At 47.1% G+C, this 27,144-nt stretch overlaps 1 protein-coding gene across 5 annotated transcripts in view; it reads right to left on the reverse strand.

Moving 5' to 3' along the window:
- Ldb3 (LIM domain binding 3) overlaps positions 1 to 27,144 on the reverse strand; it is a 62,023-nt gene that overhangs the window by 3,998 nt on the left and 30,881 nt on the right. For 3 of the 5 annotated variants that reach the window (XM_060390899.1, XM_060390897.1, XM_060390896.1), the window contains 6 exons: positions 22,305 to 22,490; positions 19,673 to 19,818; positions 11,377 to 11,845; positions 9,638 to 9,818; positions 9,042 to 9,162; positions 4,218 to 4,333 (listed from right to left, as the gene is read on the reverse strand). In XM_060390899.1, the coding sequence (XP_060246882.1) occupies positions 4,218 to 4,333; positions 9,042 to 9,162; positions 9,638 to 9,818; positions 11,377 to 11,845; positions 19,673 to 19,818; positions 22,305 to 22,490 (1,219 nt within the window). The remainder of the gene's footprint in view (positions 1 to 4,217; positions 4,334 to 9,041; positions 9,163 to 9,637; positions 9,819 to 11,376; positions 11,846 to 19,672; positions 19,819 to 22,304; positions 22,491 to 27,144) is intronic. The other 2 variants (XM_060390900.1, XM_060390898.1) reach the window with 1 other exon arrangement.

The raw sequence follows: 27,144 nt of genomic DNA on the forward strand, positions 1-27,144 counted from the left end.
CTGTGCATGTATGTGTCTGTCATACTTGTATGTTTCTTCATTTTGTGTTGCCCTTGTTACATCAATGCCGAGGCCATGCAAGGTTGCATTACTATCCAAAGTATATATGAAATCAGTACAAGTTAACAAGTTTACACAGAAGGAATTAACATTCAAGTAAGCACTATTAGCAAACTAATAAAACATCAAAGATTGTCCTCACTAAATAATTAAGGGGAGGGGAGAACTCTCAGAGATTCTATACTTATTAACATAGCAAAATAGATAAGACAAAAGATATTTCAGGATGGTAGCCAAAAAATTAAAGAAAGAAAAAGAAGAGCCTAATTAAAAAAAAAAAAAAGAAGAAAGAAAAGTAAGCAGTGTGCAAAGGGAATGAGGTCTGTTTACATATGACCAGGAACATAATTAATGAAATTTCCTTCGGAAGGAAGATAATTATATACATTTTCGTGATACATAAAAATACAAGAACAAAATTCCATGAAGTTTTCCTCTGACTTCCACACTCATGCTATGCACTAGAGGCCCTACACTCACTTACATACATCATTCATCCACAGATTCTTAACATAGTGCTAATGAAGTTTGAAGTTTTTTTAAATAAACCTTCAGAATAATAACATTTAAGAGAGAAATGTGGGAGAAAGCTGGATCACCAGCCGACAGCACTTCTTGGTTTTACAGAGAACAAGAGTTTGGTTCCTAGCACCCAGTTCAGGCGACTGATAGCCAGCTATAACTGCAGCTCCAGAAGCTCTGATGTCTTCTTTTGCCTCTGCTGACACCTGCATTCACATGCACACACATGCAGGTACACATGGGTACACACACATACATACACACCACCCCCACAATAATGTAAAATGGTAAGACTTATACACACTCATATATACATATACATGTATACATACACACACATGTATATATATATATACACACATGTACGTGTCAGTAATCAAGAGCCTGGGTAGTGCACACCTATAGTTCCAGCCCTTTCTTGGGAGGTATAGGTCTGTAGTTTTCAGTTTTTTGGTTTCAATGGGCCATTAAAGCCCATGTAATCCTTGGTTAAATACCGAGTTCAAGAGCTGGTCTAAATCTTTCTTATTGTTTGTTTGGCTGTTCGTGTCTTTGGTTGGTTTTGTTTTTGTGTTTTTAATTACAACAGTGTGAGGTTTAAAAACAGAATATGAAAATGTATCTCATTAAAAACAATTTGGGCGTTGTGGTACAGACTTGGAACCCCATCACTTGGGAGGCTGAGGCAGGGGGATTACCTTAAGTTCAGCCAAAGCTATGTAGTGAGATCCTATTGCAAGCAAAACGAAGTGTTTAGAGCCAGGCTTGGTGGTGTGTGCTTGCATTCCCAGAACTCAGGAGGCTCTTAGAACTTAAGCCTATCCTGGGCTTCATTAGTAGACAAACAGATAAAGAAATAATTGGGAAATGTAAAAACAATTAAAAGAAGACCCTTGAGGAGGAGAAGAAGAGAAAGGACAAAAAGAAGAAGAAGGAAAATCTGATGTAGGGATTTAGTAAATGGTAAGAATCACTTGTAAACGTCAGATCACTTGTCTAACACACACAAAGCTCCAGGTCAGTTCTTTAGCACTGAGAAAGGAGAGGGGGGCACAGAGAGAAGGGGAGAGAGAGGGAAGGTGAAGACTGGGCGCATAGTTTTCCAACCTGAAGATTTCCTCCCAAACACTAGAACCTCGTTCTACCTCAGTGTCTGCAGAGAGCAGGGAGAACAACATGGGGCTGGCTCAAGAGAAAGACCTAACAATCTTGTGTCATTTTCAAGGGACAAGATCTTCCCAGTTTCTCCCAGCAAATCAGCTAGGTATTGCTGTGGGTCTCCCACCCTTGACTGGTCTTAAGTCTCTGGAACTTTTGTTCTACCCCAAACTTACTTCTTGCTGCTTCTAGTCTAGAATCATGAATCCAGCACAGCAGACTCAAGGGATCAGTCCCTTGATGACCTCTGCCACCATTCCCTCTCGCTCTTTTCAGCCTCCATGCCTCTTCCTGGACCTTCTCCAGGTCTCTTGGATCCTTCTAAACATTGGGTACCCAGATTTGTAATCAGTGTCAAGCAAGCTGAAGCTTGAAAGTAAGAGTCAAAGCTCTATGCTCTGCCTGGCTGAGCCCCAGCTGTGCAGGAAGCCACCCTAAAGGCACACAGTCACACACTCTCCCTATTCTGGAGAAGACCTGATGTATTTAAAAGGACTTTTTAAAAGCAACTAAAGAATTTGTTCAAAGAATGTTAAGAGTGGTAAGGATTTAAATCATGTGCCCCGAAGAGGCAGAAGCACGCACATCTTGGAGCTGGAGGCCAGCCTGGTCTGCAGAGCTAGTCCCAGGACAGCCAGGGCTACACAGAGAAACCCTGTCTTGAAAAACAAAACAAAACAAAAAATTCATATACTGAGACTAGGCATAGTGATGCATGCCTAATTCTCGCTGCCTGAGAGGCTGTAGTAGAAGGATCCTAGGAACCCAGGAATTCAAGGCCAGCCTAGATAATGGAGCAAAACCATGCTAAACAGATTTATATCTTGAAGTCCTAACCTTCAGTATCCCCAGCCTACCCAGTGCATTGGGCATAGCAAGGAACCCATCTAAAAATGAAGCCTTTGCAGATGTAATTAAGATGTCAGTTAACTGAGGTCATACTCAGCTGGGCATAGTGACACATGCTTTTAATCCCAGCACTCAGGAGGCACAGGCAGGCAGATCTCTATGAGTGTGAGACCATCCTGGTCTACATAGTGAGTTCCAGGACAGCCAGAACTACATAGTGAGACCCTGTGAAAACAAAACAAAACAAAAAGAAGTTCATCCAGCCTTAGCTAGGGACCCCCCCAACACACATGCACACATATGCACATACACAAGGCATCCACTGTAACAATGGAAGCAAAGACTAGAACACTGACACTAGTCAAGGAATGGGAAGAGTGTGGCTACCTATAGGCACTTAGGTTTTTTATTTTTGTCCTGCCGAGCTATGAGAGGATATATTTCTGCTGCCCTTATTATTATAATAACCTAGGAAACTAATACAGTAAACATAATGCACCCCACAAATAGTGGGGGCAAAGAATTAAGTATAAAACTCAAAACATAATGGCGGTGAGCTTGATGACTTGGATTATCCTCCATCCTTAATCCCTAAAAGATTGCTCACACTTAAACAGCAGAGATGTTTCTTTTCTACCTTTCTGTCTGTCTATAGACAGGGCTTCTTATTTCCAAAGCTGGCCTTGAGTTCACTGTGTAACTGAGAATAACCTTGAACTTTCAATCCTCCTGTCTCCATCTCTCAAGTGCTCAAATTATATGTGTATGCTACCACAGTCAATTTATATGATGCTTGAGATTGAACGAGGGCTTCATGTCAGGTAAACAGTCTATGAACAGAGCTACATGCCCTAAACAGCACAGATACGTCATACATACCCCAAATTCACCTTCAGTAACTCTAGTTCTTAAAATACTAATAGGGCATTCATTTTCCTAAATGAAGTTAAGCCACTAGATTTGACATTACGGAGATTTATTAGGGATGAGCATTTCCTGATTCCAGCTTAAGTCCAAACAGTGGTGAGCACAGTTTCCCAGTCTCACCTTAGCTGACCGCCCTCTGATGGGAAGGTCAGTGTCCTAGTAAGATGCCCTTCTGCTTCAGCTAACTGAACCCAGTTAATAGTTAACCTCAGGTCTACCAGCTGGCTGCCGTGCATGACAAACAGGACCACTTAGGAAAGGAAAGTGATACTTTGTCCTGCTTTCTAAAGGCTCTACCAAGAGAAACCTTATCTCAGCCTTTCACGGGTCAAGTCAATAAGTAAAGGCCTTGGGATTCTTGAGACAGCCCTCATGCCATTTCATAACCAAGGCAGTATATAAGCTTAGGAAGCCACCTGCTTCTCTAAGCCATTGTTTGCTGGCCTCACCTATTGCAGGTAAGACAATGTGCTGCTTCTCCAAATCCCAGGGTGCTTTGTTGCTAACTGGTCTCTAGATAATCATCAGTAATACAGCTTTCTTCACCTGTGACGATGTAGCGCTTGCAAACTTTAGGAAACCACCATGGTGCCAGAGTGACACAGTTACATCATTCTATGTCGAGGGGTTGGCCAGCTAGGCTGCACTTTGTCCCTTCTATCCCCTGCTCAGATAGTTGGAAGCCCAGGTTAGAAACATACCGCACAAATGAAGCATGTGTCATGCCAGGTGTGCCCCAGGGCCTCAATAAACTTGTCACCAGCTTCCACAGGGAAATCACATCCATGACACTTGGTGCTGAACAGATTGACGTAGTCTGAAATGAAATTCATCATGAGGCAGGCAGAGAACAATCAGCCACAGAGACCCAGGACCAGGACACCCCACATGAGTGGGCTGGGAGAACCCCACCTCTGTGGGCTGGGAACAGTGGGCTTGGTCATCTCACAAACAAAACAGTCACTCACATGACTGATTTTATTTCTCACTTTTTTGATAATATGTACCAATGTTGTGTTGACTCAGACTTGGACTCAGTTAACTTCTTGTGCTGGTTTGATCTGAAAATTCTTTCTGGAATCATCGTGAACTTCCTTGAGGGTAATTGTTTTCTTTTTTGTGTGTCTCCTCAGAAAGTCCAAAGAGGTCAATCCCCAAACAGAAATTTTTAAGATATCCCTCATTGCCCAATCAGTAGGCTCATTTTGAAAAAAATGAGGATCTTCAAGGGTTTGTTGTTTTTTTTTCCTCCTTGGATTTTATTTTACTTTTAGGTGTGTGTGTGTGTGTGTGTGTGTGTGTGTGTGAATGTCATTAGATACCCTGGAGCTGGAATTGTAGACTGTTAAAGCTGTTAAAGCACACTACATGGGTATTAGAAACCTAACTTGGGCACTCTGTAGCAGTATGTATTCTTTTGTTGTTGTTGTTTGTTTGTTTGTTTGTTTTCAAGACTGGGTTTTCCCTGTGTAGTCCTGGCTTTCCTAGAACTTGCTCTGTAGAACAGGCTGGCCTGGAACTCAGAGAGCCATCTGATTCTGCCTCCCAAATGCTAAGACTGAAAGGGTGAGGCACATGAACTCTAGCTGCCACCACCTCTTCACTGCCTGGCCAGTATGTGCTCTCTATGTGTAGAGCTTTCTCTGCGTGTGGGAGTGTGTGTGTCACATGCGCATTAGTGCAGGTACCCACGGACACCATAAGGTGTTGTGTCCCCTAGAACCGGAGTTACAGACATGAATGCTGGGGAGTGAACTCGGATTCTCTGCAAGAACTGTATCTGCTCTTATCCACAAAGCCAGCTCTAAGGCCAGCTCTATAGACTTTTTAGTAATTTTAGAATGGTGTCTGTTCAACCATTCTGCCATTGGGCATTCATGTTGACAACAATTTTCACCACTATATTCAATATCTGAGCTTTTCTACAGGGGCACGTCCTTCTCCTCCCTCTAAGGCGAGAGATAATGCTACAAACGACTATTCACAATGCTTAGTGACTACGTTCACAAAGATGGTGCTGTGGTTTGGACATGTCCCCACGGTTCACGTTAGAAGTACACTCCTAGAAAGAAGAAGAAGAAGCATACTCCTTGTGTAATAACATTGGGAGGCAGAGCCTAATGGGAAGCATTTAGATTGTATGAATGAATTAATGTTTTTATTGAGGGAATAGGTTCAGGAGGAGTGGGATTCTCAAAAAAATAAACCTGGCCTCCTGGGGCCCACTTTTTTTCTCTCCTTTACCCCTCCACCTTCTATATGGGATGATATAAGAACGCCTTGAACAGATTTCCAGCCTTCAGAAGTACGAACCAAATACATTTTAGTTTACTATAAATTGCCCTGCCCCAGATACTTGGCTACACTAGAACCAGATGGATTAAGAGAAGCGACGTTCCTTATGAGAACCTCAACATTAAGAACCATGCCTTACTTTTCTTTGTCCAACATGACGTTTAGTTGGTGGTCAATACTCAATACAAGTGTAAATCAGAAAATCAGTGAATTTACCACATTTGTGGCAAACTAGTGAATCAGTAAATGAATGAATGACTCTTATCTTCACAATGTCTTCTCAGAGATGGACTTACAATTTTTTAATTTTTTTCTCTTGTTTTGTGGATGATGAAATTGAGCCCCAAAGAAATAAGGGCCAGAAGCCCACACTTGAGGCCTCTTCCTGTCCAGTGCTCCTTTCTCAGAGTGGCAGCAATTCTACAATACTACTGTAGACATTTTACAGAAAAGTTCAGCTCCATTTGAAAACGTCATTCCTCCTTGCCTTCCCCAGTTCCCCAAAAGTACTTGTCTCTCCACAGCTGTACCACAGCTCCCACTGAACAGAACTCCCCCTGAGGTGTGTTCATCTCATGTGGACAGTATGTCCACTCACTGTCTTAGACCACATACTGAGAGACAGTGTGCCACCAAGTTTATAAACATGGAGTCTGAGGAAAGAAAGAGCTAGTTCAAAGTCCAGCTCCATTTAGGAACTCTTTACACCTGGGGCAGCCTCTCAGTGATGCCAACTTCCCATCTGTATAATGCAGATGATTATGGCACCAAACTTAAGGGATTACCGCTATGGGCCAGATTAAGACATGTATGAAGCATTTGGCATAAATATTAGCTGTTGGCTCTTATTTTAGAAGACTCCATAAATGGTAAGAGGAGGGAGAAGCCCCATCCATCATTCTTGAATGCCCATGCCAGTATGCCCCACATTAATGGCTTTCCTTAAGAGTTAAAAAAAAAAAGAAAAGAAAAAGAAAGCTTACTTACGGGAACTGGAGAGATGGGTCAGTGATTAAGAGCCCTGCTTGCTCTTCCAGAAGACCCAAGTTCAATTTCCAGCACCCATAAGGTAGCTCACACATGTCTGCTAAGTCCAGTTCCAGGGCTTCCGACACCCTTACACAAACATACATGCAGGCAAAACACCAATGAAAAAATTTAAATACTTATTTCTTTTATGTATATTGATGTTTTGTTTGCATGTATATCTGCATGCCAAAAGAGGGCATTGGATCCCAGAGATAGTTGTGATCTGCCATGTGGGTGCTGGGAGTTGAAGCCAGGATCTCTGGAAGAACAGTTGGTGCTTTTAACCACTGAGCCCTCTCTCCAGCCCAAGATTTTTAAAAGCTTATTACTACTATTATTAGTGCATATGATTTTTGCCATGGAGTACACATACAGGTTAGAGGACAATTGTGGGGCTGGCTCTTCCTGCTTTATTTCAACTGTGGCTTCCAGGAGTCAGAGTTAGGCAGCCAAGCTTTCAGGACAAGACCTTCACACTCAGCCATTTGCTGGCTTCTGCTTAAGGATTTTGAGGGCAAAAGACCTCATAGAAACTGATATAGACTACAAATTCAATATATGTTTTATGGATAAAAGATGAACAGGAAATAAAGAAATGGTTCAATCAGCCTTATTAAATAGTAATTCCTTCCCTTGTTGTTTTTTCACAGATTTGTTCCTAAAACAGCTAGAATCCACTTCTGGAAGTCTTGATTTCTCTATTTTAAACCTGATTTTGTGTGATCTGGAGCCTTTGCTTTAAAAATCTATAAGACAGCAGTGGTGGCTCACCCCTTTCATCCCAGCAGAGCTCTAGGCCAGCCTGGTCTATAGAGCTAGTTCCAGGTCAGACAGGACTACACAAATAAGCCTTGTCTCAAGAAAAATTTGATAGCACAGATATAACTAATATTATTTTCTAAAGAATGGCATTTTTTCTCATTTATTCTACAGAATGAGACTTCTGCTAATAATTGCACTTACACATTCTGAACTATATACTTAAAATGGGTAAGGTGGTAAATTTTATGTTATATGTCTTTTCTACAGTGTAAGGAGTGTTAAGTGGGTCAGAACCAAGTACAGTATCAATGGTGTGATACTGACTATTATAAAAGGTTAGAGGAGAGCTGTTGTCATTTCCTTCTTACAGCATTGAGACTGAAGCGCAGGGGGGATCAACTGTTGAAAGCAATTCAGTTTACTTTGGAGCTGGAAAATGAGCTCACCAATATAAAAAGGCCAAAGAAGTTTCTTTAAAATTCACAGTTAGAAAAGGTTTTGGCTTGCTTTTTCCATGGAGGAACTGGAGTGGTTTTTCCTCTCTGGTTTCGATATCAACCATGTCTTTCTTTTTGTTTCAAATCCACTGCAGCTTCCTTGTTTGTCATGTGATTTTCTGGTGTTGCTGTGTCAGCCGTTATGTCTGTGTTCCCCTTACTGGGCCCTGGCTCAAAATCCTTCCCGAAAGAGGCAGGCTGTGAAGGAAGGAGTGCGGGACTAAAAGGCCAGCTAGTCTGGACATCTGTGTCTCCTGAACTTACCACAATTCCCCACAGTTTACAATAATATATTACACTTTGAAGTGCATGAAGTTTGGAGGGACATGAAAGACACTTCAGCAGCAGGGAGGAAAGGGCGCTCAGCATTCCATGCCTCAGCCCCCCCTTGCTTCCATCTTCATAGCACCCCAATAAGGCTGGTATTTACAGCGTTGAGAACTTTAGCAGCTTTACTCGGGGTTACAAAGCCATCTCAGGGTGGAACCCAGAATAGAATCTAGGATGAAGTCTGGAGCCAAACCTCTTCAGACTAAACTCAGATGTCAAGTCAACATAATTGAAAGCTTTCTCAAGTAGTTAGGGAACCGATGTGTGATTCAAATATTGGAGACAAGGAAGGGAACAGGTATACAAAATACATTGTAATTCCGACTCCTTTTCCCCAGAAGCTGAAACTAAATGAGCAAGTTGTAATAGCATGATTCAGCCATTAAAAACAAGACCTGAAACTTGTGTGAGGCCCTGGGTTTTGATTCCCAGTACCACACATGAAACAAAACACACCCCTCTCCTTCCCCCTCCCCCATAGTAAGATGTGAGTGGACATAGGCAGGAGTTCGTTTTCTATGCCTGCCTGTCAACCCAGATGGTACATGGGTGCAGGGTCTTCCAGCATGGTGTCACATTGCATCCTATGTGTACCATAGCCCACATGCCTACCTTTCTCACAGTATGGCTCTCCATCCTCCATGTGGAAGAGGCTGTTCCCAAAAGGCTTCTTGCAGGCTGCGCAGACGAAGCAGGTGGTGTGCCATGTCTGTCGCAGAGCATGCATCACTTCCTGGAGGAGAGAGTCCCAGTTTAGGACAGAAAACTTCCCAGGGGAAGGGAGCTAGGCTTGGCTTTCACGCCAGGCTTGGCTGCTGCCCAAGTAGCCTAGGGAGCAGGGCAGGAGAGCTCTCAAAGCAGGAAGACAGGGAAGGTGGAGGAGGGAGGGCCTGCTTATTATAGCCACTTTGCAGATGGGAGGTGAGGTTAGGCTCTGAAGCAGGAACTTGCTTTGCTGAGCCCCAGCAGCATTTGAAGCTGGCGGCATGTGGGCATGTATGAATATCATTCCTCGCTCAAGTTAATTAGTTCCCTGGTTCAGCAGTTAGTGGCAACCTCATTCTCTCCTGAGAGCTGGAGTTGCTTTCTCTTTTATCGGCAACTTGTTGGCTTTCTAGTGGGATCCCAAAATCTTAGAGGAGGAGAGGAAGTGAGTCCAGCTGAAGAGGAGAGAAAGAGGCCAAAGGAGAGGGATGCTGCCCACTTACCCCCATGATTTTGGTGTTGCACTTGGCACAGACCGGAGCAAAGAACTGCTCGTAGCACCGTTCACAGTAAACGTTGTTCTGCTCCTCCACAAAGCACACATCCGCCAGGGAAGCCTTGCAGTAGGCACAATTGAACTCTTCTGGGTGCCAAGAGCGGCCCATGGCTACCAAAAAAGGACCCCTGAGATGGCAGAGAACAACAGTAAAATGAACCCAAGAAATTAGAATCAGATCTCTTAAGAACCTCAACATCATTTATACGTTTACCTAGTAATGTCCACTTTGAGAACCGACTGTTCTAACGAAATAGCATGTAATTCTGAGAAAACCCCAGGCAGAAAAAGTTTATTGTCATGTCAGTTCCAGTAAACAGGACTGGAACATGGGGAGTGGTATATACATGTTCACCACGGTACATGCTATACGGTGAATACACCAGCACTTGGCAGGCAGAGCTCTACAAGTTCAAGAGCCTGGTCTACATAGTAAGTTCCAGGCCATCTAGGACTACACAGTGAGACTCTGTCATAAAGGAACAATGTGATACTCAACGCCCAGAGCCTGGAAGCAATTCCAGTCTGTACCACAGAGGACACACCAGTTTATCATCGGTTACTCTGACAGCAGTGATTACGGTGGCTAATCTTTGGTAAACTGCTCTTTGTTAGACACTCTTCAAGAATAACTTTGCATTTGTTAATATAGTTAATCCTCATAACAATTATATGAAGGAGGAACTATTATGGTGAAGACACAGGAAGGCTGAGGAACTCACTCAAGGTCATAGGCTAGGAAATGGTAGATACAGCACAAACATGACTGGTCTGGTTTCAGGTTAGTGCTCAGAACACCAGAACTATCAGAACCCTCCCCCCACCTCCCGTTCTGCATCTTCTAGCTCTCTGCTGGTTTTGTTTTTGTTTTTGAGACGGGATCTCACTTTTTAGCCCTGGCTGGCCTGGAACAAGTTTCTAGGATAGCGTAACTTTGAATTGACAGAGCTCTGCCTGCTTGTGCCCCCCTAGTGCTGGGGTCAAAGGCATGCACCACCACGCCCAGCCTCTGCTTGCTTTTAAAGAGTGTGTTTTTCACATATCGAAGCACATGCCACATGTATACACAGCTTTTCTGAATTCAACCAGCACTGTCTGAGACCTCTGACTTCTAGGTGAAATGACTTGCCTCAATTCCAGTGAGCCGGGCGGTGGTAGTGCATACCTGTAATCCCAGCAACCTGGGAGGCAGAGGTAGGCGGGTAGCTTTCAGTTCAAGGCCAGCCTGGTCTACAAAGTGAGTCCAGGCCAGCCAAGGCTACACAGAGAAACTCTGTCTCGAAAAAACAAAACAAACAAAAAATTTCAGTGAAGTGTCTATCAGAGCTTTAAGAGGCATGGGACTGTCTGTACAATGATCCAGAAGCAACTCTACAGGAAAGCTGGGTCAAACTGGGACTGTCATCCAGCTTGCAATGTGCTCAATAAACCTACTGACAAGGCTGAAGATTCCCAGAACCCAGCCTTAGCCTAAGGGGCAGCTCCTGGCACCAGGCACCACAATGGGAGCTTCACCCACTTACCTCATGGAATCCTCCCAACTCCCCAGGGATGTGGGTGTCACACAGGTATGGCAGCTAACGCTCATGGAGGTAAGCCAGAGACACCCAAGGCTGCCCTGCGTGGCTGGCCTCTTGCCTGTATCTGCCCTCCCCTCTGCCACCTCTCCTGTACCAAAGCCTGTACCTGATGACATTGTTGCAGTGCCCGCAGAGGGGAGTCCGGCTGCTGGCTGGGAAGCGCTCAGCTCTCTGAAAGGTGCCCCTGGCAAGAGGAGTCACCTGTGGGCCTGTGGGATTGTAGGCTGGAGCCCCCCGAGGCAGGGTCTGCTTGCTGACAGAGGTGGTGCTCTTTCCGGGAGCAAACTTCTGAGAGAAGCTGTCATCGGTCACCCAGGGGGGACGGCTGGCAGACTCAGCAGAGCCCCCGCTATAGGCAGCTGACGGGGTAGGGTTATAGTTTGGGGCAGGTGAGGGAGTATAAGCTGGTGCAGGTGAGGGGGTGTAGGTGGGTGCAGGTGAGGGGGTATAGGTGGGTGCAGGCGAGGGGGTGTAGGTGGGTGCAGGCGAGGGGGTATAAGCAGGAGCAGGCGAGGGGGTATAAGGAGTTGGACTATAATTGGCTCCTGGGGACAGGCTGTAGGTAGATGCAGGCACTGCAAGCCAAAAACACCCGAAAAATATGTGTTAGAAATTCATTTTCCCTCATCCCGCACCCCAGCAACAGAACCACAAAAGATGAACTTAATATTGGAAGAGTTTAACTCCCACTGCTAAAGGAGAGGTGTTTGTGCATGTACGTGTGTGTGTGGTATGTGGGTATGCGCGTACACACGTGTGCATGTGTGTGTGTTGTGGATGGAGACCAGGGACTCAAGAACGCTAAGCAAATGCACTCTCACTGAGCTACAAACCCACATGCTTGGCCTTCCTGGTGAGCCAGGTTTTAATTCCCAACAAGTGTGGCAGCAGAGCCCTGGGGAGCTTAGAAGGGATGTAGCTCTAAATATTGAAGCTGTTCAGGGTGGGATTCTGCGGTGCCTTGGCTGTCCTGGTTCCATAGAAGATGGGAGTGAAAACAGGGAGTGTCTGGGACAGGAAGTGGGTAAGAGCGCATCAACTCAGCATGGACAGAAGGATGCTCTCAGTGGCACACCAAGATCCAACTCCCAGACATGTGATCAGAAAGTGTAACTATAGTCTTCAAGACAGAGCAGATGGCCAGGAAGCTGGGTTCTCCAGTTCATGTTTCAAGTTTAACTACAGTTGCTGCCTTGAAAAACAGTGTGACTTGGTTTGTGCTGAGATAAGTTGTTCTGATTTGATAGGTTCCCCACCTATCTGAGTCGCTCAGTAAGCCTCACTATTGGTGCTAGCACCAGGTAGCCCAGGGCTAGCTGCTCTTTTGGTCCCTGACTGCCAGATCCTGCTGCTCTCCTACATTACCTTGATGCAGACTGACAGTGTGCATGACACCACAGAGGTGTTACCATTAAGGAAAAGAATGAACTGCACTTCCACTGAAACCTCTTTCCAGCCTTCACTGAGAGTAGAGGAACTGTGAGTCCATCACACAGAAGGGGCATTGTATAGTACTAACACAAAGCATTTTCTGCCTGCACTCTCAGAACCCAAGATTTTGCTGCAGTGGTCCTAACACCCCTCCCTCACAAGAGCCCTGGTTTCACACTCTAGTCCTACAACTTCCTAGCTGTGTGTTCTTGGGTAAGTAAATTCAGTCACCTCTCTGGGCCGGTTTCCTTCTCTGAAAGTAGTATTGGGATTATAAAAATTAGGGAATTGTTAGGATTAAGAAATATAAGTGCTTAATTTAGTATCCCAACCAGTTCTCTTACTATAGCAAAGATGGTTCTAGAAGTGTCACCTCTGTTCCCAGTCTATTCTTCTGGGAAGGGCACTGTACCCACTAGGGAGCACGTCGTGATAGTCTCCCTGCCCACATCCAAGCCGGGCCTGGGCAGGGTGGATTGTACTGAAGCAGCCCTCTGGATCACAGCTACACTCAGAACCATGGCCCTGTCTGGTCTCTTTTCCCCATCTGGTACCCCAGGCTATCTTGGGTGGTTCCAACTCTGTGCCCTTTATTCCCAGATGATTGGCACTTTAGAACTGGAAAGTACAGAGCACCCATGCAACTCCTTGATGGAGGGTGGCTAGGGCTAGGCCTATGATAACAGAATGCAAAGGGTTAAAGCCTTCCACAGCCCTGCCCCAGAGCCTTCTTGGGAGTGAGACTGGCTCCAAAGGTAGATTCTCCAGCTGGAATCTTCCTCCCACTTACAGTATGGGTGAGGCACGTAGCAGGTCATCTGAGTCAGTCTCTGCATTAATTCCCTTTTACACTGGAGGGCACGAGAGCTCAGAGGAGGCAGCAGAACAAGAGTCTGCACATGCCTAGACTCCAAGCTGATGCTCTAAGAAACAAACTCAATTCCCATCAGTGTATAACGTCATCAAGAAGTCACTTTTAATACTTAGAGGAGACCCATGCCCTAGAGAGAAACATGGCCATCAAAAGCTCTAGTTTGAGGCTTGGGACTCAAGAGGTTAGAGTAATTGCCTAGCATTTTTGAGACTGGGCTCCATCCCTAGAACCCTCCCTCAGAAGAGCCCCAGTTTCACATTCTAATCCTACAGCTTCCTAGCTGTGTTTCCTTGGGTAAGTAAATTCATTCACCTATCTGGGACAGGTTCTTCCTCTAAAAATGGTATTAGAATTATAAGAATTAGGGAATTCTTCCAATTCAGAAATGTAAGTGCTTAATTTAGTACCTGATACAGTGTGTGCATGTATGTGTGTGTCTGTGAGAAAGAGAGAAGGGGTAGAGAGAAAAAGAGAGACTGAGAATGGCAAGCACAGTAGCATCTGGATTACAAAGTTGGAATGTACTATCAAGCTCATCTCATGGCCTTCTAGTCATGTGGAAAGCCCTGAGCAGGTGTTCTGTAGGATGGTCGTGAGGTGGGAGGTGGGATTTTCTGAAGTCACATTGCCAGGAATTGAGCCTATTTTTTGGTGATGGAATGAACGATGCCCTGCCTACCTCACGGGGTGTGGTGGGAACCTACAGGAGTGACATGGCACATGCAGTTTATAAAGCTAGTCCCAAACTTAACGTATTGTCACCCACCTCAACAGTTTTACCTTGCGTCCTACTGTGCATAGAGTCTCAAAATGCTAGGGACAAGGGTGACTTTCAGGGTACTGTTAGAGGAGGAGAGTAGGAAGAGGTAATCCCACAGAACTTCAAAGCAGTTCATCCCCCTGTTGTAAGCTTTGGGGTTCTATGTAAGCTTTGTCTTCCTTTCTCCTTGCTCTTCATTTCTTCTGTCCTTCCTTCTTCCTTGTTTTATAAACCATAGTTCTCTGCTAAAAGTGATGATGAGCTGGGTTTTTGTTTTTTGGAGACAGGATATCTCTGTGTAGCCCTTGAACTCACTCTGTAGATCAGGCTGGAACTCAGAGATCCACCTGCCTCTGCCTCCCGAGTACTGGGATTAAAGGCAAGCAAGCATAATCTCATCCAGCCAAGCTGTTTGTTTGTTTGTTTGACATGTAGCCCAGGCTGGCCTGGAAGCCACTACGTATTCCAGGCTAGCCTCAGAAATTCAGTGATCCTTGTGTTTCAGCCTTTTGAGTGCTGGATTACAAATGTGTGCCTGCACACCTAGCTCTAAAAGGGATTATGAACAAAAACCTGGTGACGTCCAAAGCATGGCCTTATGTGATAAGCCCCTGAAATGTAGTTAGTCCAAATTGAGATGTGCCATTAAGTGTAAAAATTTGAAGACTTAATAAAAACCATAATTTCTCAGTAATATAATCAATATAAGATTAAAACTGTTTATTTTTAAATTTAATAAGATGTTTGCCTGCATGTATGTGCCACTTGCATGCCTGGTACCTGGGGAAGCCAAAAGAGGGTGCTGGGTCATCTGGGACTGGAATACAATACAGTTGGTTGTGGGTTCTATGGAAGAGCAGCTAGTGTGCTTAACCACTGGCCTACCTCTTCAGCCTCTTGTTGGTTGGTTTTTGAGCCAGGTCTCTATATGTTTCCAAGCTGGCCTCAAGTGACCTTCCTGCCTCAGCTTCTCAGGTAGCCAGCACATACCTGAAAAGTGTCCAGCTCTGGGCCTTTTTTTTTTTTTTTTTTAAATACTGAGCTGTGTCTAGAAAGATGTCCTAGTGCTTAAGAGCATGTATTGCTTTTGTAGAAGAGTGGAGTTGGGTTCCCAAAACTCATGACTCATAGCTCCTAACTGCCTTAAACTCAAGCTTCAGGGGATTTCATACCTTCTTCAGGCCTGTGTAGGCACCTGTGCTCAAGTGCACATACCCACACTCGGACACACACACACACACACACACACACACATACATACAATTAAAGGGGGGGGAATGGAGGCTGCAAAGATGGGTCTGGAGAGATGACCCAGTGGGTTAAGAGCACTAACTGCTCTTCTGGAGGATCCAGGTTCAATTCCTGATACCTACATGGCAGCTCACAACTGTCTGTACCTCCAGTTCCAGGAGATCTGACATCCTCACGTGCAGGCAAAACACCAATGCACATAAAATAAAATATTAAAAAACAAATTTGTAAAAAGCCGGTGCGGTGAGGCACACCTTTAATCTCTAACACTAGAGAGGCAGAAGCTTGTGGATCTGTGAGTTCGAGGCCAGCCTAGTCAACAGAGTAAGTTGGGAAACCCTGTCTCGAACAAAACACAAAATTCTCTGAAAATTTCATATGCTGAACTAAATAAAAATGTATTTAAATCAATTTAGCCCACTTTTACTTTTTCAAAATGTAAAAACGTGCCTCTTGCATGTCTGCTTTCTTTGAAACAGTGGCTACCAGGTGCTGCTGGCTTCCACACGGTTGCACGGAGTTTGTGTAGCAAGTCTTCAAGAAGGCCGAGTAGTTGAGCGTCAACTTTGCAGACAACTTGGAGACCTCAAGCGGCCACTCAAGGTCAGCCGGCAGCTTGGAAGCTTCCTGCCTGAAACGCACCCCACTCGCTCCAGAACCTTCTAAACCGCTCCGAAAGCAGAAACAGGCTCCAGCACGCCCCTTCCCAGCAACCCCGGCCTTCGCTCACCTCACTGCCTCCCTCTCCAGCCCTTCTCTCTACAGGGCGGACCTTCTCTTCCTCCCATCCGAGGCCTTCCTGAACTGACATCGGTTTCCAAACCCCAGCGCAAGGCCTCGGAGAGGAAGGCTGGAATCCCGGATCCGGCGCCTGCCTTTTCCCTTGGAGCGATTCGCCCGGGTAAATCGCCGGGAAAAGGGATGGGAGGGTGATATGCAGGGAGCATGGCCCCCCTCTCCCCTCAGTTCCGGCCAGCCTCGCCCCTCCACCCATCCGAATGCCAAGGGAGACCTGAGATCCCATCTCGGAGCCCCGAGCTGTTGCTATTTCTATGTGACGGAATTAAACCGGTTCAAATTAGAAGGTGATATTTCATCCCTAATTGGCACGTTCAAAAGGCTCCTATCGCACTCGGCGGCCCGGGGACTGTGTAATTAACCGAGGCGATCTGAGTCACTCCGGCCGGGGCTGAGCCCTCAGCGGGCGCCCCGGTCGCCGCCCGGCCCGCAGGCCGACGTGGCCATCCCCGGGCCCACGGTGTCCTCCGCCCACTGGCTAGGCCGGCCCGGGCCCCAGGTGTTCTGGGGAGCGGACGCCCAGTCCGGGCGCCAAAGATAAGATCCCGAACGCCGCCCGGCCTCGGGCCGCCGGAAGCTGCGGCCGGGGACTGGCCGCGAACGGGCCGCGCGTGCTCGGCGGCACCCGGGTCCCCTCAGCCCAGCAGTGCGGAGGGGCGCGGGACCGCGCTCCCGGCCGTCCTGGCAGCCTGCCAGCCGCCCCCGGAGGCCGTCGGCACCTCCCCGGAGAAGAAAGGGTGGAGGCGGGCCTCTCCTCTGCTCCGGGCAGGAATGAGTTAACGTCTGCACAGCTTGGGAACCGCGCGGAGGCCTGGGCTCCTGCACGTCCCGGCCGCCTGGACCCGAGCAAGCCGCCGGAGGGCACGGCCGCCCCCTGGCGGGCCTGCGGAGGACAGGCCGCGGAGGGTGCCGGAAGGGCCTGGCAGAGCTGCTCGGAGAAAGGTCTTCTTTGTGTCCGCACAAGGCCCCACCTGCACCTGACACTACTCCAACCCCCTTCTGCAGACTTCTTCCTGTGTCTCCTGTCTGCACGGGGCGGCCATTCTGTCTCCTACATAGGAGATTTGTACCCAACCCCTTCCAAAATGCCACTTCAAGCCTATGGAGTTTTGACCTCAGAACTGCCTTTCCTTGGCCCAGGAGTGATAGAGATAGCATGAAGCTAGAGATGTCATTTTGTCTGCAGAACAGTAAGCATGCATAGACCCCTACCTGATTCAAAGGAGAAAGTTCAGGTCTGAGAGATGTGGTAGTTTGCCACCCAAGTTAAAAAGTTCCCTGTCCACACTCAATACGACCATCGGTGAGCTTTATAAGGCAGGGGACTGATTCTGCCCACTCAAAAAGTGTGTGCTTCCCCAAGCAAGGCCTCCAGAGAAAAGCTTCCTAGGGTCTCACTCATGCTCTAACAGGATATGCTTTGGATCCAGCTGGTTCTTGGGGTAAAGAATAGCACATACAACTGTGACCAGTTCACACTTGGAGGACACAAGTCCCTCCCCATTAAAATAACACATTTTCTTTTCTTAAACAAACCTGTAACTTACACCCTTCATCACTTTACCATGAATTGTTTGTGCACTGGAAAAGTGGAGGAATGTGTGCACAGGGTGAGGTTGGGATATTTGGGAAATAACACGTTTCATTCAATTTTGCTGTGAACTGAAAACTACTCTTTAAAAGGTCTATTAAAAACTGGGTGTGGTAGCATGTGTGTAATCCCAGTACTTGGGAGGTCCAGGCAGGAAGATCAACAACCTGGGCTACCCCAGCCACTCTGCCAACAAACAATCTATTAATATTTGCATTGTAAGGGGAAGCATAGTGGCACATGCCTTTAATCCCAGCAACGGGGAGGCAGAGGTAGGAGAATCTCTGTGAGTTCGAGGAGGCCAACCTGATCTACATACCTAGTTCCAGGACAGCCAGGACTATGCAGAGAGACTGTCTCAAAAGCAAAACAAATTGTATGTGTGTATGGTATTATACAGTGTGTAGTAATTTAGAGAGTAGAAAAACATTTGTATTATAACAGTAAATGCAAAATCATTATTGCTTTCTATAAATTCAAGATGACAATAACTGTGTTTTAGTGGAAAGTATATGCCCACCTAAAGTTCTATTTTATCAACCCACGTAATGAACACCCAGGGGTCATTATAAGAATACTTTAGGCTCATTTCCTGTGTATGCACAGTTGCTAGAGTACAGAACACAAACTCACTGCCTTTCCCTGTTACTCTATGATGCGTTCCCGGCCTGCCTGCCTGGTGTGCTTGTGTTCATGTGCGTGCGTGTGTGTGTGTGTGTGTGTGTGTGTGTGAACCCTGGGACCTCACACATGCTAGGCACACACTCTACCACCAGGTTACACCTCTAGCCTGTTTTTTTGTTTGTTTGTTTGTTTGTTTGTTTTCTTCACCCACTGTTGAAAATTAAACCTCAAGGCAAGCTCAAGTCAGGCACATACAAAGGAGAAAATCTGCCACAACTCTGCCCTCCTAAAGTTCAGAGTCAGAACCCAAGAGGAAGAAAAGATAATAACGATCGGGGCTTGGATGTCAAGGGCCTTCCTATAGGCATAGCCAGAATACATGGGATCTTCCTCTAACCTGGAAAAACACCTGCCTGAGAGCCCTCTGTTCTTGGAGCAATGGTTGATGGGAAAGTGGGACGATGTGCACTGGCCTGAGAACTACCTTGGGCTCTGAGGAAGATATCCAACTTTGCCTAGATTAGGAACATAAGGCTGCCTCTCATCCCTACAGGAAAACCCTAGGCACTGATTGGCAGGACAGAGACAAACTGCAACCAGTGAGTTCTGCCTTGGGTCCACTCGGCCGACTCTCTACTGCTATGTCACCTGTGCCCTAGCTATTCTGTCACCTGAGGAAGCCACATACTAGACTGGTTGAGCAGCTTGCTCAAAAGGACAAAGTGACACACAGTAAGCAGCATAAAGCCTGGGGCGTTTTTGTTATGGTTTCTTGTCCTCCAGTTTGAGGTCAACCCAGATTCTTAAAGAAACAGCTTTTTACTGCTGTCCACCTTCCTCCACCCCCAGCCCTCTTTTCTCTCAACTTGTTCTGAACATGCAGGTGTGACTATCCCTTTCCTAGAGGATATATGGCTCCATCCCTGCCTGGTCAAACACAGGCTTGGGGGCTCCATAGGACTCTACCCTACAACCAGGGGAGGGAGAATTAAGCCTCCTTCACTTCAGGGTCTTGTCCTGAAACAGATGACTCTTTGAGCCCCTGCCCCCACCCTCCCACCCCCAGCTCTCACCTGGCTGGTAGACAGAAGGCCGGATGCTGGCCGTGGTTACAACCCGAGGCTTGGGTGCAGGGGCAGCTGGACCCTCACTGTAGCTTGTATGGGCAGAGGGTGCTGGAGAAGTAGCTGCTGCAGGACTGTAGGCAGAGGCCTGTGGCCTGGAACCAAAGCAGAAGAGTTATAACCAAAACGGTCCACTGGGCTCTGGTATCTAAAGCCATTGCAGGCTTGCTGTCTGATCTCTAGGCAGGACTATGACAGAAACACCCACTGGATTGGTTCCAGAATCTACAAAGAAGCCAAAGGGTCTTAGAGGCAAGGAAGCTACTCCCTGTGCCTAGTGCTGCCACCTTGAGAAAGAGGAAGGGAAGGTACCAGCCAGATAAAAGAACGCATGGAAAGCCTTCATTCGCAAAAGGAATTATAGCAGAAGGACTATGGACCGAGGCAGAGGGGAGAGAAAAAGGAGACAGAAATGGTCACAGCTACTCCAAACCTTTCCGGGATCCCTCTGGCCATCTGGTCTCCTTATCTTATTCCTTTGTGATGCTGCTGGAGGAAGCAACTAGTCTCGTGCTTTTTGAGCAAATAATAAATAAATAAGTAAAACGTTCTGACAACATTTATGGGAAGAAGCCAGGAGGCCCCAGCAGCTCCCGGCAAACCCACTCTGCTTCTTTGACAATTTCCATTGCTTCCTTCTAGTGGCTCAGCCGTCAGGATCCTAGAGCAAGCAGTGTCTTCCCACATGTGGCTCAGGGACAATGGTAGCAAAGACATGTACAAAAGTGTCCCAGTTCTTTGCCTTCAGGAAATGCTGGATGTGGCCTCTTTCTTAGGGGAGATGAAGGCTCCAGGAACTTCCAGAGTCTAGCAGCTCGTTTAATCTTACCTGGTGCAGTGTTTCCCAACCTCGTATGTTTGTTAAAACCATTTCTTCATGTCAAACTAATGACTGTCTTTATCTTTCTACACATTGTTCGTCCCAAGGGAGACCTTTGACCACACCCAGCAAATGGGTCATTAGTGGGCTACTACAGAAATGAACCTCTAGAAATATACTCCCAGCCTTTGGCATCCTGTGTTTTGTTGTTGTTTTGTTTTGTTTTCTACCTCTTCCCATGGGCCCACTGGACCTGCTGGGCCAAGCAGTAGGGTGAAGAATTGCCTTCTTGTCTGGGTCTCTGGAAGGGATAGCCCTGGGATGACAACCTCTCATCAGTAACCTGAGTGGACCCAGGGAGCCTGGAGACTGTCCCAATCAAGGTTAAGTAATCTTCAGAGCCAGCAACTGACCTGGGGGCTGTGTATCCTTACCTCAGCATCATACTGCGTTTATAGTTAAGGCTTCCCCTGCCCTTCTGTGGCTAGATCCCTGTGCTAAGGCCAGAGGAGTAAGCACACTGGTGGAGAGGAGGACATGGAGTGCAAAGGGTGCCCGGCTTTTGCTGTGGCTGGATGAGGCTATGGGCCAGTGTGTCAGGGCCAGACTTTCCCACCACTGGGGGGTACCAGCATCCTGGATTGGCATGGGGACAGGAAACAGAGCTGAAGACATCTGGTGAAGGACCAAGGTGGATGGTCAATGAGCAACTCTAGCTCAGCTCCTTTTGAGGCCGTGTGCAAGGAAGGGGGTTATCTGTGTTGAGAGTGTACCCTCTGACCCCTTCTACTGTAGCCCCGTGCCCTGCAGAATCATCTTCTGCTCTTGGCAAGGTAATGAAAATTACCATGACCCTATGCACCCTGACCCTACAAGGCTTGTTTTCCCTGGGGAAATCTGGGTCCTGGCTGGAAACAACAACTGGACCATTCTTGGAAGCCTGGAAAGACAACAGGGCCAACCTTGCTGTTGTGGCAGCTGGAGTGAGCCACCCAGCCTCCCTCTTCATCCTCCCTGCATGGCCCCATCCTTTGGCCTCTGTTGTGGTGGGTATCCAGGAAGGCAGGCTGAGACATAGGAAATCAGAGTACTTATTTTAACTGTTTTGTGCAGCCTCAGGTAGCTTCCCAGAATCCCATGCGGTCCCAAGCCCAGCCCAACTTGATCCCTGGGGGTGAGCCTGGTCCTGGCTTCCAGGGTGGTTCTGTCCCATTTTCGTAGGGCAGGCTTAAGCAAACAGCCTCCCCTCTTCCTGTGCCAGACCCTCTTCTCATTAGGGTCTTTCTTCCTTCATAGATCAGGCACTCTGGTGGAAAGTGAGAAATGTTCCTGTTGTGGACAAGGTGGAAACCTTCCTATTTGTAAAGGGAAAGGGAAGGTGTCGTGTGTGGAAGCCTATGAGTGTCCAGCCCCAACTCTGCTTCTCACTGACAGGCAAACCCCAGCTACAAGCTCCAGGCCTCCATGTCCAGCCTGCCCATCAACAGTGGTTGATCGCCTCAGGACACCCCCATGAGGGTGAATGCTTCCTTTTCGTTACCTTGCTGAGAGAAGAAGACTCTCAGGTCAGTCATGGTTGGTGTACCCCACAAAATGCATCCCAGCTTCTCCTTCACATTCTGCACCAAGCAGTACCAACCTTGTTTTCCTTGGAAAACATCAAGGAACTATTTGGATCTAGCTGCCCACAAATAGGCTCAGGCTGGGTCCTTTCTTGCCCCCTTTTCCCAGCATCAGGTCTGACATCTGTGGGCCAGTTACCTCGGATTCTCCACAGGGCTTGAGGCAGGGCCTGCAGCAGAGGCAGTGGCAGCATGGGCAGCAGCAGTTGTGGCCAAGGTTGGCGAGGCTGCAATGGGAGAGGCAGCAGCAGGCGGCTGGGCAGAAGCAGGCAGCAGCGGGGAAGTGGCTTGGCTGGTGCACACTGGAGCATGCTCAATAGGGGTGCTGATGAGGCGGGATCAAAAAGACAACAGGTCACAGGGGCCCAGGTCTGGGGAGGCCCTCTACATAGTGTGGGGTGAGAGGGAGTGGGTGGAGAGCATTATCGCTTCTTCATACAGAGCAGAATGCAGGTGTGCGTGGGAGGCACATCTCCAGGTGCCGGGAAAGAGCTCCTCTGGAATCCCAGGAGAGCATGATTAGACCTAAGAGAGGAGCTGGGCAACGTAAATCTTGGAGGATGTTTACCCTCAGTTTTTCTGTACTTCCTGGTTTTTCTTTCTCAGCAAACTACAATGCGGTGGAAAAGCACATTTAGTTATCAACCAGGTCCCTCTCCTATCTTGTTTGCCTTTTCCCTTTCCATTACTGCTTGTACATTCAGTCAAGGGCATATATTACCTCTGGGAAGGGGTGCTCTAGCCAAAAAAAAAAAAAAAAAAAAAAAAAAAAGCCATGAGAACGGGTTTTAGCACAGGGCACTGACAGTACAGCTGACTGAAGATGGACAGAAGCTACCACGGAAAGCAGACCAAGGCTACCTGGGCCAAAAGGGGGCAATGTGGTTGAGGATGGTTCAGAGAATCAGAAATCTGTGCCTCTTTTGATGGCATACAACGGGGAGTGGCAGGACCTATGGGGAGGGGACAGGCAGAACCTACTGAACTCGAAGGTCCTCATGTCACCGGGCAGCCCAGAGTGACATGAACATGGTTCTAAGCACCGTAGACCTAAAGGGTCTTTCCACCAGAAGCAGAGAAGCAGCTGCTCTGCTAGTGTGGAGTAGTGTGATCAAGAAGGATGGACATACTCAGCGCCAGCATATGCTAGTTCCGGTAGCCCAGTGTCCACACGCCTGCCCTTAGAATGCCTGGTTATCCTGTAATCCCAGACTGTCCCCAGAACTTCTCTAAGACAGAACAGCAGAGTTTGGATTAATGGGATTCGTTCTGTTCCCTATGACTGGGACAGAGAAAGAAAATTCAGTCATAGGGCTGGGAAGATGTCTCAGCAAGAAAAGTGCTTGCTGCTCGAGAATGAGTATGGTCTTGAATTCAGATCCCTAGCATCCACATAAGAAGCATAAAAGGTCAGGCACAGCAGCTTGTAATTCTAGCTCTGGGGAAATAAAGACAAGAGAATCTCTAGGGTTTGCCAGCCAGCCAGTCTTCAGGTTCAGTGGGAGACCCTTTCTCAAACACTAAAACAGACAGCGATTGAGGAAGGCACCTGACATTGACCGTCCAGACACATACACAGAAATGCTCCTGTGCACCGCTTCTCTAACAAGTACTCACTGCACCCCCACCCTCTGCCGTAAACCACGAGAAAGCAGAGAAATACACACCCTTTCCTTCCCCTCCCTCACTTCCTCTTTTCCTTCCTTTCCTAAAAGGTTGGTTTGTAACACTTGTATTCAAGTAATTCTCCTGCTTCAGCTTCCCAGTTAACTGGGACCGTAGGAAGGTACCACCACCATACCAGGATCATTCCCAGATCTTTGATTGGCATTTCTATTTGTAACAATAATGACAGAACAAATGAAATTTCTACATGTTGTAATGGCTCCCTTAGCCCCAAGTCATATGTTTACTGACTTCTTATTTTGTTTCTGCCATTATGCTTTTAATGTCTCACGGCAGTCCTCTGACGGGGCACAATCAACCCTCCTTAATAAGTGAGGAAATGGAAACAAAGTTCATCTAGTCAGGGTCCTAGAAGTTAGCCATAAGAACAAAATGACTGAGGGTCATTCTGGTTTGAACCTACCCAGTGTCCTACCCAGAGGAAGAAAGAAAGCTCTTCCTGTGGTCAGCCAAGTAGACGCTCTTGTCAAGGGCAGATTCTTGCTGGACATAAGAAACTTCTCAGCACTTTCCTATCCCAAAGTTCCACAGCGCCAGGGTTAGCTCATTTTTTTCCTTTCATCCTTTCAACTGCCCTGGATGATTAGCCTTACGAGTCTCATCTGAGAGGAGGAACCTGAGGTTGGGGGACACTGCCTCTCCGGTGAAACATCATATAGCTAGGTAGACTGCTGGTACACACCAGTTTTCCCAGCATTTGGGAGGCTTTGTGAGTTTTGAGGCTGGCCTGGGTTACATATACAGCAAATTCCAGGACAATCTGGGCTATATTACGAGACTCTGTCTTAAAACAAAACAAACAGAAAATATCACTCAGAGCCTTATAGTTGTTAAGTTTGAAATGAGGTTGAGCATAATTTCTGGCAAGTTCCCTGGTAATGCTGATGCGGCTGGTCTGCAGACCACACATGGAGTAATAAGTTGTTAGATGCCTCTGTCTGTCCCAGATAGGAATGCAGGGAAGCCACAGATGCTTACCAAAGCATCTCCTAATTGATCTGCATCCATTAAGAAAGGAAAAGGTTCAAAGCTGAAAGAAAGGATTAGAGCTGGAGAAGTAGTGAGAGTTGTGTGTTGGCTGTTTCACAGGGAAGAGCACATTCGGATGGGCAAGGGTGTTAGCCATGCCCTGCCCAGGCCTTTCATGGCTTAGTTGTTAGAGAGGAGGCCTTGGATAGCCTGGTTTGTGGGCCTACAGCTGTGCTATCCTTGACTCGTCTATGAAGCCACCTTACCCAACCTCTTTGACACACCTTGCTTTCTGAAAGCCATGTTGATTATGTGGCTATCCCAGAGAACCGCTAGACCTTGAACCCTGCTAATCGGGCTATTAGAGGCCTCCCTACAGGTCGGCCAAGTATGTGAAAGCTCAGGATGACATAGAACATTGTGCCCCTCCCTGGTGTCATTCCACATTTCCAGTGAACTATTAGAAACTGAAGACCCTGAACAGGATAAGAGTGATGGAAATGTCTAGGCTGGGCAAAGACGACATTGGCTTTGTCTGTCCCCTTTGTTGCAGTATGCTACCAGACCAGCCAACTGCATCCTTCCCTATCAATAGTTCCAAATGAACCCTGGATGTCCGGCAATGAGTTTGGAGCTGGATGTAGGCCTTGGAAAAATTCACTGCTGAGCCAGGCAATGGTGGCAACACCTTTAATCCCAGCACTTGGGAAGCAGAGGCAGGTGGATCTCTTTAAGTCTGAGGCCAGCCTGGTCTACAAAGGGAGATTCAGGAGAGCCAAGGCTGCACAGAGAAACCATGTCTTGAAAAACCCAAAAAGAAAAGAAAAGTTTACCATTGACCACAGGGGTGAGACAAAGATCACTATCAGGGCCATACGGGCCCGCACATGTGTCCGCTACTCCGAGTTCTTACTGAGCGCATCCTGTCTAGGATCGCTCTCTACAAGCAGCTGCCGGGGTCTGGAGAGAGAAGGGACATCAAAGTTGTCCTGAAGGATCTTGGGTTCTTGTTCCAGGTCAGTTTCTGCACGAAGATCCGTGAGTCTCCAGAAATTCCAAAAAGCGGGCACCAGCAAGCAAGCATCACAGAGAACTTACACAGCCTTGACTTTAGTCCTAAAGAGAGTGCCCATGAGGTCACCCCAGCCTGCTTCCTGCCTTTGTCATAGATTCAGATTCCCTTTTTCTATTCTTCTTTCTTTTTCCTTCTTCCTTCCTTCCTTCCTTCCTTCCTTCCTTCCTTCCTTCCTTCCTTCCTTAATTTTGGTGTTGGGGATAGAACCCGGGGCTTTACATACATGCTATGCACATGTTCTACTCCCAAACAGTTTAAACACCTAGGTAAAACTAAAACCCAAGCAAACCAGACTCAGATGCTCATGGCTGCGGAGGGAGAGTGTGGCCAGGCAGCACCGTCTAGCTGTAGTCTCTCTTACAACTAATGTTTTCCTCTGTCTGGGAGGTGTCAAGGTGGACCTGCGCCATCACTCTGAATGGTGGAAATGGAGTTTTGTTGATGTGGTGGTTGATGACTGTGGTATGTCTGGAACAGAGAGGGTAGGTACCAGTGGAAGAGTCAAATCTTGGGATTGGCGGTTACAGGACTCAAGTTGTGTAACTGTTGGTGATGCTAATACTATGACTGGTCCTGGTACTGTGAAAGGGGATTTGTCAATGGTGCCTATGTTACCTAAGACAGTGAAGTATAATGGTTTCTGTTGGTTCAATGATGGGAAACACCTTTCAGGTGTTGGTCGTAGCACTGTTTCTCTGCCATCCACCTGGTCGACATTCTGTCTTTTATCCTGGTGACTATGGCTCAGGGAGTTCAGCTCTGTCACTTTGTAACATGGCCCGCATTACTCCGCGGTCTTTGTGAGTATTGCCTGTCAGCGGCAGGGGGAATAGTGGCCTGCAACCTATGCCCATTCCATTTTGTCATCCAAATATATTCAACATCCCATAGCCTGGAACTCTATACCTGCGTCACTGCTGTTCATGACCGCCTCGGCATTCCATCCATCCTGGTCAAAATGATTAGAGTGGCATTTGTGATCCCTTTCTTCTCCTCATCATCTCTGTGCCCTCAGATTAGATGGCCCCTCAGCCTCCCCTATCTGTATGATCAAGAACACTGGAGCTGAAGAGATGGCTCCATGGTTAAGAACACAGTCTGCTCTTCCAAAGGATCTGGGTTCATTTCCAGCACCCACATGGCAGCTCACAACTGTCTGTAATTCCAATTCTAAGGGCTCTGACACCCTTTCACAAATGCACATTAAAAAAAAAAAAAAAAGGATCAAGAACACTAACCTCTTCTTCCA

Source organism: Meriones unguiculatus, chromosome 9, assembly GCF_030254825.1.
Source record: "Meriones unguiculatus strain TT.TT164.6M chromosome 9, Bangor_MerUng_6.1, whole genome shotgun sequence".
NCBI lineage: Eukaryota > Metazoa > Chordata > Mammalia > Rodentia > Muridae > Meriones > Meriones unguiculatus.